The sequence below is a fragment of the Macrotis lagotis genome, chromosome 1 (assembly GCF_037893015.1).
Source record: "Macrotis lagotis isolate mMagLag1 chromosome 1, bilby.v1.9.chrom.fasta, whole genome shotgun sequence".
Taxonomy (NCBI): Eukaryota; Metazoa; Chordata; class Mammalia; order Peramelemorphia; family Peramelidae; genus Macrotis; species Macrotis lagotis.
In genome coordinates, this window is record NC_133658.1 from 880,204,713 (window position 1) to 880,226,263 (window position 21,551).

Below are 21,551 nucleotides of genomic sequence, written 5' to 3' on the forward strand. Positions count from 1 at the left end.
AGCATCTTCCTCAGCTCTTATTCCCTTAGTTCCTCCAAATCACATAATAAATGAATTTAAAGCAAGTATGAAGGCTTTATGATTGCTGAGTTTTTATCTTCTGTTTGCCTAGGGCTGCTGTTCTTACAAAGAGCTTTCCTTTTTAGTCCATTTTAAGGTTCACAAAGGTTTACATATGTTACCTCCTTATGACAGTTTTGAAGGCTAAGTGCCATTCTAGTGCTCATTTTTAGCTTTGAGGAGAGTAAGGCTGGAAATCTGAGGAAGTAGGATTAGCTCATGAGAAACCCATAAGATGCCCTTTATTTTGCCCATCTCTTCCCATTGTGTTGTCAGTTTGGTGGGTGGGATTGTTCATTGACAATGAATCAAGGTTGCATCAAAGTTGTGATTTGTATTCCAAAGGCCATGCACAGCTAGCACAAGAATTGGGGAAGCAAGTATGTAGCAACTGTGTTCTAGACATAGCCCAGTGCCACCAATCTGAATAGGATTACAGAAAATAAAATAAGGTCTGTGAATGGATTACAATATTATCAGAATGATAGCTATGAAGTTAAAGACATGGGGAAGATATCTATGAACTAATGTAGTACAATGAAATCAGGACCAAAAGAATACTGAATGAAAGTATGTATTATATAATTGTTATATTAGACCACTTTCCTTGTTTTTAAATATGAAGGGAAAATGAAGAGGAGTGTTTATTAAGTAGCGACTGATATGTCAAGATGAAATGTGTCAAAAAAAAGTGCACGGCCTGAAAAGTATAATAAATTGTCCCAGCTAAAAATATCCCCAGTTTTCCAGTTTTAGAGAAGGTTGCCGTTTAGGTATTATATGGGGCACCTATAAAATATCTCTGTATTCTCTTAGGTCTCTCCTTATCAAACGTATTTACTCATTATGAAGGGGTATTAACCTTTTTTTAAATCATTTTAACAGTCTGATGAAGCCTATGAACCTCTTCTTAGAATATTTTAAATTCATGAATTAAAATACTTTGAAATACAAAGGAAACTATTCTAAAATATAGTTTTCAGAATTAAAAAAAGTTCATGGAACTCCATCTCAAAAAAAAATAGTGTTCTCTCTCCTCTGACAGAGCTCTCCACCCTTCTCCTTCCATTTTTCTAAAGAACCTCACTGCCCAAACATTTCTTCCCTTTATATGCATTTTTGCCCAACTTACCCAACTGACAGCACTACCAAATCAGTTTCCTTGGACAAGTAGCAGCAAAAATTATTGTAGTCATCTGGAAGATGAAAAATTATCATTAGTAGTCTGAAGCTAATTTATCTCTTCTACCCACTGCTGTTTCTCCCTCACTTCTCATCTTGAAGCCCCTGGTATAGAATAGGTACTAAGTGATGAATAGAGCATTTGTAATATACATATTTAACTCAGCCTTATGAGTTTGGTTCATCTTGTTTTCTATTTTTTGATAGTTCTAATCCTTTATATAATTCACTTCATATTTTATATTTCTTTAAAAATTTAAAAAAATTTAAACATTTTTATTTACCTGTAATTTTTAAAAAAGAACATTAAAACAAAGGAAAGGAAGCAGGCATAATATTGGAGTATAAGGATAAGTTTGCTTGTATTGGAGCCAAGAACATTTGTCTAACAAAATGATTGAATACGAATGAGATGCCACCTCTCTTCAAACCCTATGACTGGTTAATCACATATTTCTTGATGTCAGGAAACAGAACCATAGGAAATAAAATATGAATATTGGCTTCCACTATGGAATAGTGTATAGAATATTACAGACTTTGGGACTAAATCAGTTTCTACTACGATGTAAGAGTGTCCTCCAATTATTGGAAAATGTTCCTTTTGATTGGATGGATAAAATGGTGTCTTATGAATGACCCTAAGCTATGGAGGGCCCCTCTTATGAGCCCTACCATGCAGGAGTATCCAAGCTGGATAGATCATAGCAGAAAGATCTCATAAAAAGTGACAAGGAAAAGACAAAGCACTCTAATATCTTTACTAAGAAAATCCAGTGGATAGTATTTAAATGATAAAAGACATGACAATGGAAGTTGAACCCCACAGTTCAGAAGGTTTTCAATATTCTACTGGGAGGACAACTACAAATATCTCCAGTACCAATGAAGGGGCAGGACCAAAGTCAAAAAAAAAAGGCAAGTCGCATAGGAACCTGTACTGTAAGATCTATGAACCAAGGTAAGCTGGATGTGGTCAAACCAAGAGATGGAAAGATTAAACACTGACATCTTAGGTGTCAGTAAAATTAAATGAATGGGAATTGGTTAATTTAATTCAGGTTATCCTAACATAAATTATCCCCAACAAGGGACAACTAAGGGACAAGAATCCCTTAGAATAAATTATGTAGTTCTCATAACTCATCCAAAAAATGATATATTGATATCTGTTCAAATACAAGGCAGAAAATTCAATATTACAGTAATACAATCTGTAATCTACCCACTGATGCTTAAGCCAAAATGAATCACTTCTATAAGACCTACAATATCTAGACAGAACAGCAAAATTACATTCATTAAAGGGACTTGAAATGCTAAAGTAAGAAATCAAAAGATAATTGGAATAATAGGCAAGTTTGGCCTTGGATTGTTAAAAAAAAAACAGAACACAGACTAAATTTTCTCACAACTCACTGATCTTAACAAATATTCTTTTTCAACAATCAAAAAGGAAATTCTACACAAGGACATCACCTGATGGTCAATATTAAAATCAGATTCATTATACACATTGCAATCAAAGATGGAGAAGCTGTGTATAGTCAATTAAAACAAGACCTGGAGTTGACTGTCTCAGATCATGAGATTTCCATTGAAAAGTGGTTAGGCAATGGTAGTGGATAGAGCACCAGCCCTGGAGTCAGAAGGACTCGAGTTCAAATGTAGTCTCAATCACTTAATACTTATTGCCTTGCAGAAAAACAAAAAAGAAAGAAAAATTCAGAGCTAAATTGAAAAAAGTAGAGAAAAACATCAAACCATATACTTGGGACCTAAATAACACCCTTTATGAATTTGAAATGGAAATAAGGAATAGATTCAAGAGATTATATATGGTAGATCAAATGCCTGAAGAATTATGGACAGAGGTTCACAATATTGTGTAGGAAGCAACAATAAGAATAATAAAAACCCCAAAGAAGAAAGAAGAGAGGACAATTAGGTGGCACAGTGGATAGAGAACCAGCCCTGGAGTCAGGAGTACCTGAGTTCAAATCTAGGCTCAGACACTAAATAATTACCTAGCTGTGTAACCTTAGGCAAGTCACTTAACTCCACGTATGGTTAATACATAAGATATAAGATTTTCCATGGTAAGGCCTTACAGTTTAGCTACAAAGAATTACTGACCCCCAATTTACCTTTAGTGTAGAGAATTAGTGACCTCCAATTCACCGCTGATGTATAGGAAGGGGAGATGAGCAGGATTGATCTTATGTATATATTTAAAACAGCTTGAGCATTTAAAAGAACCATGGAACATCCTTGATGAGTCCTGGCCAGACTCTCAAGGCCATACTTGATGAATACTGCCTATCTTTTCAGGAACTAGTCATTCCTGAATGTAAACACCATAATTCTTGGGGTTTGGGGAGGGGTGGCTCCCTCCTTGGATAACCTGGAAAATTTGGTTTTATTCCACAAAAAATTGACAAAAAACGTTCTTTGTTTTCAAGCTATATAAGATCTAATAAGACCTTAGCCTAATTGGAGTCTCACCCATGGAGAGGATGATCTGCCTGGGCCCTTCCCTATCAGGACTCTGGAGGCTGTACCCCAGGACTCTCCAGCCACTGCTGATACAGGTGTTGGTGCTTTCCCAAATCAGTGATGTTTTCTCTTGCTTTGCTCTTCTTTTTATTATATTAGGAATTAGTGGTTACTTTTGCTGTAAAACTGATTTATTTTTGTCTATTTCATAATCACTTTAATTATTAAATATACTTTTCAGTTTTGTTGATGTGAATGTGTAATTTTGTAGGAGCGAATCGAAACCAAAACTCATTAATCAAACACCCCATTGCCTTGCAAAAACCACAAAGAAGAAGAAGAAGAAGAAGAAGAAGTAATAAGAGAAAGAAAGCAAACAACTGTCTGATGATGCTTTACAAATAGCTGAGGAAAGAATGCAACAGAGAAAGAATTCCAGAGAATAGCAAGAAGAGATAAGAAAGTTTTCTTAAATGACCAGTGCAAAGAAACAGAGTAAAACAGAAGAATGGGAAAGACAAAAGAGATGTCTTCAAGAAAATTAAGAATATCAAGGAAAGATTTCATGTAGAAATAGGCATGATAAAAGACAAAAGTGGTAAGGACTTAGAAGCAGAAGAAGTTAAGAAGAGGCGGCAGGAAATTACAGAAAGATTATACAAGAAATATCTTCACAGCATTGATAATCACAGTGAAGCCAGACATCCCAGATAATGGAATTCCCAGGTCAAAAAGTATTACAAGTAGTCAAAAAGAAACAATTCAAATTTCATGGAGTTATAGTCTGGATAACCCGAGATTTAGCATCTTTCACCTTAAAGGATTGTAGGACTTGGAATATAATACTCCTCAAGGCAAAAGACCTTGGATTACAACCAAAATCAGCTACCCAGCAAAATTTCAGTAGAAAATATTGAAAGTTCCCTATTTTATCAAATATACATCTTTTCTTTCCTGATAAAAACTCCAAAGCTGAATAGAAAACTTGATCTTCAAATGCGAGACTCAAATGAAGCATAAAAGGGTAAACAGGAAAGAAAAATCATAAAGGACTTAATGATATTGGAAAGATGATCTTAAGGAAGCAAACAGGGACTAATAAGGAAGAAGAAGAAGTCACATGTAGCCTATTGAAAACTGCCTTCTGGTGTAGTTCTTCCCCCAACTGCCACTGGGACCTTGCCAGTACCTCTTCAGGCTCTCACACACTCTCTCTTAGATAGGGCTACAAATGCCATTGCCTGGCTTCCCCAAAGAGTAGGTCTCACCACCAAAGCTTGAGAGCCTGGAGGAGTAGAGTGTCAGGATCCTGAAGAGATTATCCCCAAGAATTCAAGGATGCCTCATTGTCCATCTCTATAAAAGTAAAGGGAATAGATTGTCCTTCACAGGGTTGTTTTTCTTTTAGTCATTAATGGTAAGATTACCTCAATAAGCTGATCCTTTACCCACAAAATGATCACACACACACACACACACACACACACACGCACGCACGCACGCACGCACGCATACAAACATACCTTGAGAGTCAGTGTGACTTCAGAAAAGGTTGAAGAACAGTTGATGTGGTGTTTGTTTCCCATCAACTTCAGGAAAAATGTCAGGAACTAAAAGGGGTCTGTATACAACATCTGTAGATCTGACCAAGGCATTTGATACTGTCAGTCATGAGGGTTTATGGAGAATTATATCAAAATTTGTTTGCCTGGAGAAGTTCATTGGTATTGTGTATCAACTTCATTACAGCATTCATTCCCAGGTTCAGGATAATGGACTATCTGTTAAAATTTCCTGAAGTGAAACAAAGATGTGTCCTTGGCTCCCATGCTTTTTAACATGAAGTTCTCAATCATATTATCAAATGTCTTCACTGAGGATGAACATAGCATCAAGGGTCTACTGTACTGATGGTAAATTCTTCAACTTGAAAAGACTACAAGCCAAGACCAAAGTGAAGGGTATGTTGATGCAGGATCTTCTGTTTGCAGATGATTGTGCACTTAGTGAAGCCTCTGAAGCTGAGATGCAACAAAGTATGGATTGGTTTTTCTGCTAATTTTAGCCTAACAATTGACACCAAGAAAACACATATGCTCCACCAGCCAGCATCACACCATCCATATGTGGAACCATCGATTACAGCAAATGGTAAAGTTTTTAGTATTGTGGACAAATTTATTTACCTTGGCAATGTCCTTTCCAGGGAGGTACCCATTGACAATGAGATTGACATACATATTGCCAGAGTTAGCTCAGTATTTGAGAAGCTCCGAAAGAAAGTATGGGAGAGAAGAGGTATTTGAATATTACAGCAGTTTTCCTTGATAATTTCTTAAAAAATGATGTCATTAGACTCTATAGAAAACAGATCTACAGAACGGTTGTGCTGACCTCATTGCTGTAGCCTATGGAAACCATGTCAGAGCCATGACAGGAAATTGAATTGCTTCTATTTAAATTGTCTTAGGAAACTTCCAAAGATCATCTGGAAGGAGGGGATACCAAACACTGAGGTCCTTTCTTGAGCTAAATTGCCAAGCATTCAAACATTACTACAGAGAGTGCCAGAAGTACACTTTCCAAAAAGACTACTTTATGGAGAAATCATACAAGGCAAGTCTTTTGGGTGGGGAGGGGGAGGTTGTCAAAAGAAGTGATACCAGGACACCCTGAAGATTTCTCTTAAAAACTTTAGAATTGATTGTACAGCATGGGAGACATAGGCACAAGACTGCCCAGAATGGCATTTCCTCATCAGTGAGAGTGCTACACACTATGAGGAAGGCAGAATTGAAGCAGCTCAAAGGAAATGTGACATGCACAGATTTAGAGAATTCATCCCAGGAGTTCACATGGACTATTTGTGCCCGACCTGTGGTAGAACATTCCAAGATCGTATTCGTCTGATCAGTTAATAATTGAACACACTGTATTTTGTCTCAAACATAGTGATGTCATTTTGTTCTTCTTCATTAATGAAGGACAAAAACCATCCAATGATGTTGAAATGTTTATATTTCTACATGTGATAGATGATACTTCAAACTTTCTCATTATCAAGGCAGTTAGGAGTATTTTATATATATATACATATATGTATGTATACATATATGTATATATATACACAGAGGACACAGGTGTGAGTTTTAAATATGAAGAAATGATATCTAAAAAAATAAAATTAAGAGGTGAGAGAGGAATGTACTGGGTGAAAGAGAAAGGGCAAAGTAGAATAGGGTAAATTATTTCACATTAAAGAGATAAGAAAAAGGTTTTATAGTCATGTGGAAGAAGATAGAAGTGACAAAGGGTGAGTGAACCTTATTCTCAGAATTGGTTCCTAGAGGTAATAACATACACCCTCCATTGAGTATAGAAACCTATCTTACCCTTCAGAAAAGTAGGAGGGGAAGAGCATATGAGAAAGGGATGGAGTAATAGAAGGGAGGACAGATTGGGTGAGGAGCTAGTCAAAGCAAGACACTTTTGAGAAGGGAAAGGTGAAAGGAGAAAGAGAATAGAATAAATGAGGGATAGGATATAAGAAAATACAATTAAGAATTGCAATTATGAAAAAGATTTGAAGCAAATTTCTCTGATAAAGGTCTCATTTCTCCAACATATAAAACTAAGTCAAAGTTATAAAAATCAGAGACATTCCCCAATTGATAAATGATCAAAAGATATGAAGAGTTTTCAGATGAGATTATCAATGCTCTCTATGATCATATTAAATAAAGTTCTAATTCATTCAGGATTGGAGAAATGCAAATGAAATTAGTTAATAGGATAGAAAAGGAAAGTGACAAATGTTGGAGAGGATGTTGGGAAAATGAGACATTAATGCATTGTATGTAGATTTGTGAAATGATTCAACCAATCTTTAGAACTATTAGGAACAATACTCTAAGGTCATAAAACCTTGATTACTCTTTGACCTAACAATTCTACTACTAGATCTGTATTTCAAAGAGATGAAAAATAAAAAGAGAAGTTAAATGGTTGAGGATATTTATATAAGGATATATATTCTGATGGTAAGAAATTGGAAATTAAGGGAATGCACATTAGTTGAGAACTGGCTGAACAAATTATGGTATGTTATTATAATGGAATGTCATTCTGCTATGAGAAATGATGAACAGGATTCTCACAGAAAAACCTACAAAGACTTATATGAGTTGGTGCAAAGTGAAATGTGCTATATACAAAGTAACAATGATATTTTAGGATGATCAACTGTGAAAAATTTAGCTTTTCTCAGCAATACTGTGACCCAAGACAACTCTGAAAGCTGTATGATGAACAACGGTATCCATCCCCAGAGAAAGAGCTGATGGTGTCTGAATATATACTGAAGCAAACTTTTCTTTTTACTCCATTTTTCTTGACATATCTTTTTTGGGGGGAAGGCAGGGTGTTCTATGTTCTCTCTCATCATCATATAACTATTGTGAAAATATTTTGTATGACTGCACATTTATAATGTATATCAAATTGATTGCTTTCTCAATGGGGGCAGGGGATGGGTATCAGGAGAGTGTTGCTGATTTGAGATTTCAGCAATATGTGAATCCAGAATTACCAGAAGATCAGGATGGTTTTCAAAGAGGCAGAGAACAAGACACTAAATTTCCAATATTCAATGGATTATGGAGACTTCAAGGGTGTTGCAGAAAAATGTCTACTTCTCCACTTACTACCTTAAAGCCATTGTGTTGATCACAGAAAAATGTGACAAGTCCTCAAAGAGATAGGAGTACCAGACCATCTTCCTTATCTCCTGGGCAATTCTACATGGGCCAATAATTGAGCATGGAATGACTGATAAGTTTATGATTTATAAAGGAGTATGACAAAGCTATATATTGTTAACTTATTTAAATTCTATCCAGGGTACTTAATTTGAAATGCCAAGTTGGATGAATAAAAAGCCAGACTTAAGGATGTCAGGAGAAATATCAACAATCTCAGTTATGAAGAAGATACCATTCTGATGGAAGAAAGTAAAGAAGAATTAAGAAGCTTATTGAAGAAAGTGAAAAAAGAGAATATAAAAACTGACTTTGAGTTTAAGATAAAAAAAACAACTAAGATATTGACCAGTGGTCCCATAACTTTCTGGCAAACAGAGAGAAAAGAAAAGGAATCAGTATCAGATTTTATATTCTTGAGCTCAAACTTCATTTCAGATGGCAACTGCATCTATGAAATTAGAAGACATCTGCTCCTTTAATGGAGAGCTGTGGCAAATCTGGAAAGCAAACTAAAAAGTAGAGATATCACCTTGTGGACAAAGGTTCATACAGTGAACATTCTGGATTTTTTCATTAGAGATGTAGGACTGTATGACCTGGTCTATAAGAAAAGATTATCTGGTGCTAGAGAAGAATTTTGAGAACCTGTTGGATTAAAAAGGAGATCAAATAAGTCAATATTTAAAGAAATAAACTCAGGCTATTCCCTGGATGGTCGAATATTGAAGAAACTTAACTACTCTGGTCAAATAAGGAGAAGATAGGACTCATTAGAAAAGAACTTGCTTGGGAATAATTGAAGGCAAAAGGAAAAGGAGATGAAACAGACATTACTGAATGACTGCACAACAACAACAAATCTCAAATCCTTCTGGGGATGTGGGGCTAGAGGAGACAATCAAGGAAAGAACCCTGCAGATGGTAGGATTTTGACCGAGTCTTGAAGGAAGCCAGAGCAGCTAAAAAGTGCAGGTTAGCAGTGAGAGCATTCCAAGAATGAGGAGACAGACATAAAGGTTGGATTAGATCAATTAACAGTCAAGTCTAATGTTTTGGGGATTATTTTTGACTTTAAAAAGCATTAGCCTTTTTCTAGTCCCCCTTTCTTTATGTGATCATCGAAGAAAGTTCCAATTTAACACTTCCCATAATATCAGAATACTCCTAATGTGACCAGGATAAGGGAGTAATGTCTATTTGCATCTGATCCTTTAAAAAGTCAAGGAAGGGGCAGCCAGATGGTACACTAGAATCGGGAGGATCCAGGTTCAAATTCAGACATTTAAAAAAAATTACCTACCTATGTGACTTTGGGCAAGTCACTTAACTCCATTGCCTTTCAAAAAGCAAAACAAAAAAAAAAGTCAAGGGAAATTTGATCTTACCCGGACTTCCAAATATCATGCCACCTCCATGGAAGAAGATAATTCCTTTCCGAAGGCTTGCAGACATTGCCTTTGGTTTATACAACGTCACTGGTACTATTCCAAAGTATAGATTCTTAACCATGATCTTTGGGTCCTTCTTGACTGGGATTTGTTTCATTACAAAGCGGACAAATTTTGGCATCGAACAGATTCTCAGTTTCTCAAAAATTTTCCCCTGTGAGAAGAAAAAAGAAATCAATTAAAAGAGTTAGGTTTAAGAACCAGATTTAAGGACCAGATTCATTCATGTGAGCAAGAGTTGGAATAAGGATACCAGGCTACATGTGGAGGCCTCCTTTAGGATAAAATTAATCCCTTCACCTTTGAGTGGACTCCCTGGTGAAATCCTTCATCTTAAACTTTCATTACTGAGCACCTTATCTTTGGGAGATCCACTAAAGAAAACTTGACAAGTTTGTGGGTTTTTTGGTTCTTTCTCTCTTTGTTTTTGTATAATTGTATGATCTCTCTCACTCACTCTCTCTGTCTCCTCTCTGCTTCTCTTTCTGTATTTTTATGTGTATGTTTCCATTGCAGAGTAGTTTCTATCAAAGTAAATTGATGGCAGTGGCTATATTACAGAATCTTTTAAAACTAGGTTTTCAGCTAATTCCAGCTGAAAAATGTTTCTGTATTACCTCTGTTTTTAAAAAGACCTAGAATATTTATTGTATTGTAAACTCTGTAAGGATTGTTAATCTATAAGATAAGGTTGGACTGCTGGCCTAGGAATCCTGAATAATCAGACCTAAATGTTTAATTGCTTTTCCAAGTCTAGGTGACAGCTAGTTGTCTCTGGACAGAGCTGGGCCTGGAGATGGGAGATCCTGAGGTCTAATTTGAATGGGAGGCTTAATGTCAGGTCCAGCTCTTAATAAATTCTCATTTCTTTCCTTTTCTTGACAGCCTTGTTTGGGAGTTATGTTATATTACTTTCTTTAGATACTAACTGCTACTACTTGTGGTATTGAATTTTGGAATTCTAATAGGTTTGCCCTTAAAGTGTCAGGAATCTTTTGGGGAAAACTTCTGGTATCCTTTTATATAGGGACCCAGAGGAAATCGATCTGGATTTGGGGGTACAGGGTACAAACAATCCTGGGGACATTTTGGTGTGCTCTGAGTAGAAAAGTATATCTAGAAATTTTGTGCAGATTTCAGTTAGAATGATTTATGTATTAAAGGAATCATGGAAAGAGTTTTCTCCAAATAGTTTAGTTTAGGAAAACTTAGGTGCCTATTCCCTGGAGTAGAGTTGTTCGTGGATCACTGTACAGATGAAACTTTCCTTCTGAGATGAAAAGTCTAAATTTATTTTCTTCGAATTAATCAGGAACTAAACCCACTTTGTGACTATGGGTCCAGAGGTGAAGGATGTGGTGGAGCCTTAGAACAAGAGGGAGAGGTTGAAGTGCTCTAGCTCACTAGGGACCCAGAACTTAATTTTATGCACAACAGATTGCAGTCTGTCTGACTTCTTGCCTAAGGATGGATGGGTAACTTCCAATTGATACCAGGTCTTAATTATTAATAGGGAGAGTTACACAGGGGAGGGGATGGACTAGATTTATTTGAGATAGGAAGCTGATTTTCTCTTTTCCTTTTCTTTATTGTTTGCATTGGGCAAGGTCATTTCCCCTAACAGGTATTCTGAAATAGTAAACAAGTAATTGTTTTTGATGAACTTTGTAAAACCATCAGCACAACAACAAGGGACAATTTTGGGCTGTCTGCAATGGAGAATACCATCTGTATCCAGAGAAAGAGCAGTGGAGTTTGAACAAAGACCAAGGACTATTCCTTTTAATTTAGGAAAAAAAAACAGATACTTATTATCTGATCTTGCTATCTCTTAGACTTTTTGTTTCTTCCTTTAAGGATATGATTTCTCTCTCATCACACTCAATTTGGATCAATGTACAACATGGAAACAAAATAAAGACTGACGGATTGCTTTCTGTGGCGGGGGAGTAAGATTGGGAGAAAAATTATAAAACTCAAAACTCAAATAAAATCTTTTAAAAAAATAAAAATTTAGGAGGAGAACTGGAGAGGAGAAAATCAGTGGCCTCAAAAAACAGGGGCTGCTGAAAGTCAAAGGGAACCACAAATTAACAGGTCCATGGAGGTTAAGGAAGTGTTTGTGACTTATTTTCATCCTGAATATTATATAAAGTTTGAATAAAACAAAAAAAGTTATTTGTTGAATCAGTATAACTATATGTGGGAATGTTTGTGATTTTCACCTGTACATGAACTAATTCTATAACTAGCACTTATTTAATGCTATAGACTGATAGTAAAATATTGCCATATATCTTATATCATAAGCTTATGTAGAGCTAGAAAGGAAAAACTTCATAAAGACCATCCAATATGATACGCCATATTTTTCAAGGTGAGGGAACTGAGACTGAGTGGGTGAACTGATTTGTCTAGGCATGCATGTAGTCACAGAGCATAATTCTGACTTCTTTTCTGAGGCTCTGAATCTAGAACTCTTCCCACTTCATAACCTTTCCCCTTATACAGTTAGCATATTTTCATCTGGGTTCAGGGCCAAGGCATAAATCAGGACAACTGGAGATGACCCAGATGCAGTGGGAGAGCTTGGCCTTTTTGAGCAAAGGTCTGTTCCAGATCTCAGTTTGACTGAGGCAATGCCCATTCAATGATTAAGGGTATATAAGAAAGAGAAGAGGCAAATAATGTCCTCTTTTACCTAGACAGAAAAAAGAAAATCAATCTGGGAGGGGAAGACCCTCAGAGTTTCTGGCCAAAACAGAAACAACTGCTATTTATACTCACTTTCAGACATCAGAATCTACAAAAGGACCAAGTGAGGCTTGAACTTGGATTTGGACTTAACCCACTCAGAGAGTCAGAGTGATATGGGTTTAAGGTATGGATCATAACAAAGAAATCAAGCCTGTAAACCCCAAGATATCCTCCTCAATTCAGTGATCAAAATTTATATTTGGACAGAGATGGACCCAGCTTTAGAAGGGAGAGTGAGACTGATGGCTTTGCGCAACTCTTCCTCACCTATTCCTTTATAAGTCATGACATCTCCTTCCTGATGTCACAGTCCTCTTCCAGAAGGAAGGACAAACAACAACCTGTGAGCAGCTGCCTCACTCAAGTAGCTAGTTCCAGTTGAGCAGCCCAGCTTCTTCTTTCCTTCCTTCCTTCCTTCTTTCCTTCCTTCCTTCCTTCCTTCCTTCCTTCCTTCCTTCCTTCCTTCCTTCCTTCTTTCCTTCCTTCCCTCCTTGCCTCCCTCCCATCTCCCACCCTCCCTTGTTGTCTCCTTTCTCTCCTCTCCATATGAGGAATCAAACACTTACTTGTGGGAGCTCTAAAACCCTTTTAAATACCTATTAGGGAGTTAGCATTGTCCTAGATATTGGAAATATGACTAATCTGGAAAATCAGTGTGAAGTCTTATTTCTTTCTCTTATGCTACCCATTCTGTTTCACTGTCTCCAAAGTAAATAGGACTTCATAATCATTTTCACTATGACTTCACAAGGGGCATTTAGAAATAATTTTGACTTCACTAGACTTGAAACCACAGAGAGGCTTTCCCATGGGTGTGAGGAAGATGGCCCTACAAGAAGCTGGTTTTCAAAGTGAAGATAACATTTTTTTCCTAGAAATGGTCAGTTGGTCCACATAAGAGAAAGACATAGACCTTTGACTAGACTCAAAAAGAATGTTAGACATCCCATCCATTTTTTTTTTTAGATTTTTTCAAGGCAATGGAGTTCAGTGACTTGCCCGAGGCCACATGGCTAGGTAATTATTAAGTGTCTTAGACCAGATTTAGACCCAGGTAGTCCTGACTCCAAGGCCAGTGCTCTATCCACTGCACCACCTAGCTGCTCCTTCATTCATTTTTTAGAAATAAACATATTGAAAAAATACAAACTACTCTACCACAAATGGCATGGGAAAAAACTGGGGGCAGAAACAGGTAGAAAGAATCAAGTGAGATAAGACCTTTTTTTAAAAAAATGCTATTTTATTTTGTTTTTTTCCAATTACATGCAAAGACCATTTTGAAAATTTATCATTTGTAAACTTTTGAATTCCACATGAAAAGTTAGTAATCTAATATAGGTTTGTACATGTAAAAATTATATTTGACATATTTCCATTTTAGTCATGTTGTGAAAGAAGAATCAAAACTAAAGGGGAAAAAAACATGAGAAAGAATTAAAAAAACTGAAAATAGTATGCTTTGGTTTGCATTCAGACTCCACAATTTTTCTTCTATATATGGATGGTTTCCTCTATCACAAGTCTTTTAGAATTGTCCTTGATCACTGAACTGTTGAGAGGAACCCTGTTCACCTGAAGCAGACTTTTAACCACTAACTATAGCCCAGACTTATAACCACTAACTTATATAGACCTTTCAACAAGAGAGAAAAAGGAGGCAGCATGTGCTGGGCAAGGCAAACTACCACCACCATCTCTCTTCATATCACTGCAGAAAATAGCCAAAGATTCAAAACCAAAGAGAATGGAGAATAGCAGTGCTGCAGACCACCATCATGCCAGCTTCTAGGACACTTCACAATCATTATCTGGGAAGGTAATTCCTGTCTAGAGGGGGCTAGCTGTCCCCAACAACTACCACCTATGAAGCAGAAAATCAAACTTGTGTGACAGCAGTCCAGCACCTCCCTTCAGACCCTGAAGGAGATAGCCTAAGACCCTGAACCTGGGAGCTTTTCCAATGCTTCTCAGACTACTTCTGATGCTTCCAGCCTGTGCAACCAGCACTGGGAAGAGAATCACTGTACAAATGGAGCATCCTTTCCTCACAATTACCAATGCCACCTGCTAAACAACTGCCAAGTTGTCCTGGAAATGGCAGTAGCTACAGACCTTACCTAGGACCTCTGGGAGAGTGGCTTTACCTCCTAGACCACAGATACCTCTTTTAGCCTATTCCTCAAAGTCATCATCCTGGAAAGAAGCCCCTAAGGAAATGACCTGGTAACTAATGTCTACAGGTGCTGCAGCAGCAGCTACTGAAGATTCAGAAAAAGAAAGTTCCTCCACCAAAGTCCTTTGTCCTGTCAGATGGTTCAGCATCAGATGCTGATATGACTTAAGCAGGTAATGTGGAGTTCAAAAGCTTACAAAAAATAAATTTTGAAAACGGTCTTTGCATGTAATTGGAAAAAACAAAATAAAATGCCCTTTTTTTTAAAAAGGCCTATATTAGGAATTTCCATTTGATTATTTCTACCTGTTTCTGCCCCCAGTTTTTTTTTTTCATGCAATTATATATCATTTGTGGTCATTTGCATTTTTTCAACATGTTTATTTTTGAAAAATGGATGGTACTCTTTTTGAGTCTAGTCAAAGGTCTATGTCTTTCTCTTATGTGGACTTATGTATGCTGCTTAACCACTGTTCCCTGAGGATTGTGGGATCTTTCCATATGATCTGCAGTTGAAACCTTCCATATGTGAGGTCCACCTGATTAGAACAAAAATAACTTACTGTGTTAAACAAAAGCAAAGTATCCCAAATACAACTGCTGGAACACTGTGTTACCCAAGGTCCCAAACCTCCAGGAAGGCTCTTTATTTACTTAGAGTCTATGTCACTTTGCTTTTGCTCTTTTTTTTTAGGTTTTTGCAAGGCAAATGGGGTTAAGTGGCTTGCCCAAGGCCACACAGCTAGGCAATTATTAAGTGTCTGAGACCGGATTTAAGCCCAGGTACTCCTGACTCCAGGGCCAGTGCTTTATCTACTACACCACCTAGCCGCCCTGCTTTTGCTCTTTCTACCCCTCTTCCATTCAATCTACATTCACCCAACTCCATAGCAGGTCCAGAGAAGCAAAAAAGTAACACTCACAGAATTTAACACCAGGAGAAAGAAACAGTGTAGGATGTGGAACTTTATTGTGGAGCCAATGGCAGCAGGAACATCTGTAATAAAGAAGTGTTCATAGATCACCCAGAGTCCATTTCCCAGGATAAAAATGCACCCTGCCAGGAGGAGGAAGAACAGCAAGATCAGCATACTGCTCTGTCTAAGAGTGAAACTGAAAGGGAACTTCTCTGTGGAAATTCTTAGATAGTATACCTGGTCTCTAATAAGTTCCTTCCCCTTTGCTCTCTACCTTTGTCCAGTTTCCCTAAAGGCAATAGCTTTGCCAAGTCCTCAAGATTTGTTATCTTGAGATTAATCAGACCAAAATAATCAGATTGAATGAGTCATTAAGGAAATATTTATTCATTATTTATTACTCAATGTTAGGCACTGTGGCAAACCCTGAGGATACAAAGAAAGAGATTAAAAGAGCCCCTGTCTAATAAGAAAGAGGAGTGTAGGGTGTGCTCAAGAAAGACTAGTACCTCTAGGGTGAGGGCTACTGAGTCCTTTTCAGGGCTACTTTCTACCTTTGATGTCCACACAAGCCACTAAATTCTCATCTATGGTTCCAAGAAGCTGTAGCATTGCACACTAAGCACACCCCATCAAACCATTTCAACAGATGGGCTAAACCAGGTTGAGGGTGTTGGAAAGAGTCTCAAATTCATCAATGATTTTGGTGGGGGGAGTAGTCTACTCCAAGCATGTGAAGTTTTCCATTGATGGAATAGGCAGATAAGAACACTTCATTCCAATGGTCATGAATGCAGCTAAAGCAGGTGTTGTAGAGAGGTTAGAGCTTGGTTACACATCAAAGATGCCAAGGTCATCCACTTCTTAAAGAGCCATCACCAGTAGTATTGACTGCCTTGCCACTGGACAATGATAACTTTGAAAGAGGGAGGCTGATGACTTTATGCAATTCTGCCTCACTTAAATCAAATTTACATGCCAAGCAAATGACATCACCCATACCGCTTTACCATTCCTATCTCAAAGTCTTGCAGCAACATGGCAAGATAAAGCAGCAGGTGCAGATACACTAGGAGCTTTAGTTACAACCCTGCACACAGGAGAGCCAGGCCATAGGGTCATTTCCCCACTGAAATCAGCAGTAGAATTTGACATGCCGTCATGGAACTGACATACAATACTGATGAACTTCTTCAGAAGACCAAATTTTGGCATAATTTTCCAGAAATCCTCATGATTGAAGATAACAGATCTAAAAATATCTAAATATCAACCACATGAAAGAAGCCTACTTGTGAAACCTGGACAGTCTAAGGGCACCATGCCAGGAAACCGAATTGCTTTCATTTAAACTGTCTTGGGAAAATTCTGAAGATCACCTGGCAGGAGAAGACCAAGGTCCTGTCTCAAGCTAAACTGCTAAGCATTCAAACATTACCACAGAGAGTGGCCATGTTATTAGAATAACAAACAGGTTTTCTGAGGTGGAACCAAGATGGTGGCATGGTGGCATACTCCCAAAGCTTTTCTCTACACAATACTAAATGTGTAGCACAAACATTATTGCTACACATCCTTTTTTGTACACATTAACAATAACTTTATGAATTGATCAATCCTGATGGATGCAGCTCCTCTCAGAATTCAAAGAGCAAAGACAAACCTTAAGACAACTGCTATGGAAAATGTTATCCATACCCAAAAAAAGGAAAACAATAAAAAACCAAATAAAAACCCTGTAGAATCTGAACAAACACTACATTCACTTTTTGAGGGGGTTTTTTGTTTGTTTTTTTCAAGGTAATGGGGTTAAGTGACTAGCTCAAGGTCACACAGCTAGGTAGTCATTAAGTTTCTGAAATTTGAAATTTGAACCAGGTCAGGGCCAGTACTATATGTACTGTACCACCTAGATGTCCCCTACATTCACTTTTTTAAAATTTCTCTTAAGTTTTTCTTTCCTATCTCATGGTTTTCTTTCTTTTCCCCTTAATCCTAATTCCTCATATAGAAAATGACTAATCTGTAAACACAAATCTAATGTGTAAACACAAAACTAACAGTAAATACAGATATGTGCATATAACATTTACCAGACTGTTCACTGCTAAGGGAAGGGGTGTGGGAAGGGGTGGTAGTGGAAGGAACTTCATATACATGTGAATGAATGTTGAAAAACTTCCATAATATGGCATTGGAAAAGTAAAATACTATATCAATTGGGGAAAAAAGAATGACAAACATATTCTTGCCAAAAAGACTATTTTATGGAGAACTAACACAGGGCAAGTGCTTACAAGAGGATCAGAAGAATTGATACTGGGACACCCTGAAGGTCTCTCTTAAGAACTTTAGAATTGATTATGTGGCATGGAAGTCACTGGCAGAGGACAGCCTAGCATGGCATGTCCTCATCAGTAAGAGTGCTGCACTCTATGAGGAAGGCAGAATGGAAGTAACTCAAAGGGAACATTTGTGACATATATAAATTTGAAGTAAACACCCCAGGTATTTACATGGACTATTTGTGCCCGATCTGTGCATTCTAAGTTCATATTGGTCTGATCAGTCACAGATGGACACACTATAATTTGTCTTTAACATAGAAATGTCATTTTGTTCTTCTTTGATGATGGATAAGAACCATTAATCACTGATGGGGCAACATGCAAACAAGTACAAACAACATAGACAAAGGATAAATTGGAGATATCAATAGAGGGGAAGGCACCAGAATTAAGGGTGATTAAAAAAGGCTTCTTTTGGTCAAAGGATATGCAAAGGCAATTAACAGATGAGGAAATCAAAGCAATCCATAGTCATATGAATAATTGCTCTAAATCATTACTTATTAGGGGAAAGCAAATTAAAGCATTACAGCGGTGCCACTTCACACCTCTCAGACTGGCCAATATGACAGAAAGGACAATGATTAATGTTGGAAGAGTTGTGGGAAATCTGGGACACTAATACATTGTTGGTGGAGCTATGAATTCTGGGGAGCAATTTGGAATTACACCCAAAGGGCAACAAAAATGTGCATACCACTACTGGGGCTATACCCTGAAGAGATTATGAAAAAAGGGTAAAAATATCACTTGTACAAAAATATTCGTTGCAGCCCTGTTTGTGGTGGCAAAAAATTGGAAATTCAGTGAATTTCCATCAATTGGGGAATGGCTTATTAAACTGTGGTATATACATATATCATATATATGTGTGTGTGTGTGTGTGTGTGTGTGTGTGTGTGTGTGTGTGTGTGATGGGACACTATTGTTCTATTAGGTATCAGGAAGGATGGGAATTCAGGGACACCTGGAAGGATTTGTATGAACTGATGCTGAGCAAGATGAGCAGAACCAGAAGAACACTGTACACCCTAACAGCAACATGAGGCTTATGATCAACCTTGATGGACTTGCTCATTCCATTAGTGCAACAATCAGGTACAATTTTGGGATATTTGTGATGGAGACTACCAACTGTATCCAGAGAAAGAAGTGTGGAGTTTGAACAAAGAGTAAAGACTGATACCATTAATTTTTTTTAAAAAATCCATTAGGGCAGCTAGGTGACGCAGTGGATAAAGCAACAGCCCTTGGAGTCAGGAGTACCTGGGTTCAAATCCAGTCTCAAACACTTACTAATTACCTAGCTGTGTGGCCTTGGGCAAGCCACTTAACCCCATTTGCCTTACAAAAAACCTAAACAAAAAAAAAAACAAAAAAAATCCATTATCTTATCATGTAAATTTGCTCCTCTTGTACTTTATTATTTTTCCTTAAGGATATGATCTCTCTCATCACTTTCAACTTATAGCAATGTATACCATGGAAACAATGTAAAGACTAACAGACTGCCTTCTTGGGGGGGGGGGGGGATTGTAAAATTCAAAATAAATAAATAAAATTTCAAAAAAAGAAAAGAAAAGTCATCTTGAAGAAGCTGAAATTTTAATTGGGATTTGAAGGAAGCCACGAAGCAGAGTTGAGGGAGAGAATTCCGGAAATGAGGGGCAGGCAAGTGAAATCAGAATCCTAAGTGAAGGTCAGCCTCTCTTGGATCAGTTTGTCAGGAAACTAACCTCCAAAAGAATCCATCAGGTCACCCTTTGCACACAAGAATAAAGACTACAAAATCTTTTAGGTAGTTCAATGATTCTGACTTTATCTCTCTTAGATCTATCTTCCAGGTCAGTTGTTTTTCCGGTGAGGTATTTTATGCTGTCTTCTAATTTTTCATTCTTTAATTCTGTTTGATTGATCTGAGTCATGGTCCTGGGTCTCATTCCCAGGGCAGGAGAAGCCTTGTACACTAGAGCTTGAAGTCACAGAGGAACAGGAACCCTGGTCATGGTGACTAGGTGAAAAAGAGTTCTTGTGGTTACCTACAGACAAGTGCACAGTATCAAAGAGTAGTGAACCACATCATCTTAAATCATACCACCTTGAAATAAACTCTTCAATTCTCCAGAATTACCTTTGAAAATAGCTGCACAAAAAAAACTTGAAAGTTGGGACAGTCCCCCTTCCACCATGGAAGCAAAAATTCATTTACCATAGAATTAAAAATCAAGAAATAGGGTAGAAAATGGGAAAACAGTAGGAAAAGTTCCTGACTTTTAGAAAGTTACTATGGTGACAGGGAAGATAGAAACAAAAACAAAGAAGACAACAAAATCAAAAATCCTATATCAAAAGCCTCAAAGATTAGCATAAATTAACTACAGGTCATGTAAGAACTCAAAAGGATTAAAAAAAGTAAAAGAGAAAAATTGGGAAGAGAAATCAGAGTGATGCAAGAAAATCATGAAAAACAAGTCAACAACTTTGTAAAGGAGATACAAAAATACTGAAGAAAACAACATCTTAAAAAACAGAATGCACCAAATAGGAAAATAGGCACAAAAATCCATGGAAATTAAGCACGCAGTCAGTCTTCTCTACCAAACTGTGGCCCAGTCAAATCTGCTCGTGGCTGTTTCTCTCTCTCTCTCTCTCTCTCTCTCTCTCTCTCTCGCTCTCGCTCTCGCTCTCACTCTCACTCTTCCTATGTCTTGTAACTTTTTAAATATTTTTTTTTATTTCCACCCTTGCTTTCCCAAGTCTGAATAATGATCCTTCATAGGCAGAACTGAACTCAAGTAGCCAGTGGCTACATAAATGGCAAGACAGCTCAGAGACTCTGCCTAGACCTGGAAAGGGATAGAGCTCCAGAGGTGAGAATGAGAAGCAACTCCCCTTTTTTTTTTTAGATCAAAGATTTTTAGAAAAGTAGGGAAAATTATTGAATCTCTAGCCCTCCTTTTGTGTTTCCCTTTTTCCAGAAAATGGAAAAAGGTTGAGTTTTGTGGGGAGTCAGCTAAACTGATCCCATGTGGTATTTCCCAGTAGCCCTGGTGTGGGCCTACATTGATGAGACAATGACGAGACAAAAGGCAATTCTGAGATGTGTTTGGTTTATACCCCACTGTGGAGTGAGGGTTGTTAAGGAAGGACAGTTGGTGTATGTCCAACTGACATGTTTACCTACCTATAAATTGATGGAGAATTAAAATAAGGGGGCGAAAAATTGGTGCCAAAAAAGCCCCCCCCCCCAGCTGTGCACTTGTTTAAAATAGGGGATGCCCATGCTTTCTTCCTTGTTTGGGGAGGAGAGGAGGAAATGACCATATTTTTTCCTTAGGCTATGTGTGTTTATCAATTCCAAGCCCCATTTAGCTGGGCTGAGAAAGTCCTATCATTGGGAGGGGGAA

The 21,551-nt window shown here is 37.5% G+C and overlaps 1 protein-coding gene and 1 pseudogene across 1 annotated transcript in view; both read right to left on the reverse strand.

The window, feature by feature from the left end:
- LOC141509126 (cilia- and flagella-associated protein 107-like) overlaps window positions 1-21,551 on the reverse strand; it is a 117,171-nt pseudogene that overhangs the window by 54,416 nt on the left and 41,204 nt on the right.
- Window positions 1-21,551, reverse strand: part of LOC141509125 (arylacetamide deacetylase-like 4) — a 64,709-nt gene that overhangs the window by 11,798 nt on the left and 31,360 nt on the right. Inside the window, exons 2-4 of the mRNA XM_074218402.1 lie at window positions 15,803-15,876; window positions 9,884-10,100; window positions 1,193-1,256 (exon numbers count right to left, since the gene is read on the reverse strand). Of these exons, the coding sequence (XP_074074503.1) occupies window positions 1,193-1,256; window positions 9,884-10,067 (248 nt within the window). The 5' untranslated portion in view covers window positions 10,068-10,100; window positions 15,803-15,876. The remainder of the gene's footprint in view (window positions 1-1,192; window positions 1,257-9,883; window positions 10,101-15,802; window positions 15,877-21,551) is intronic.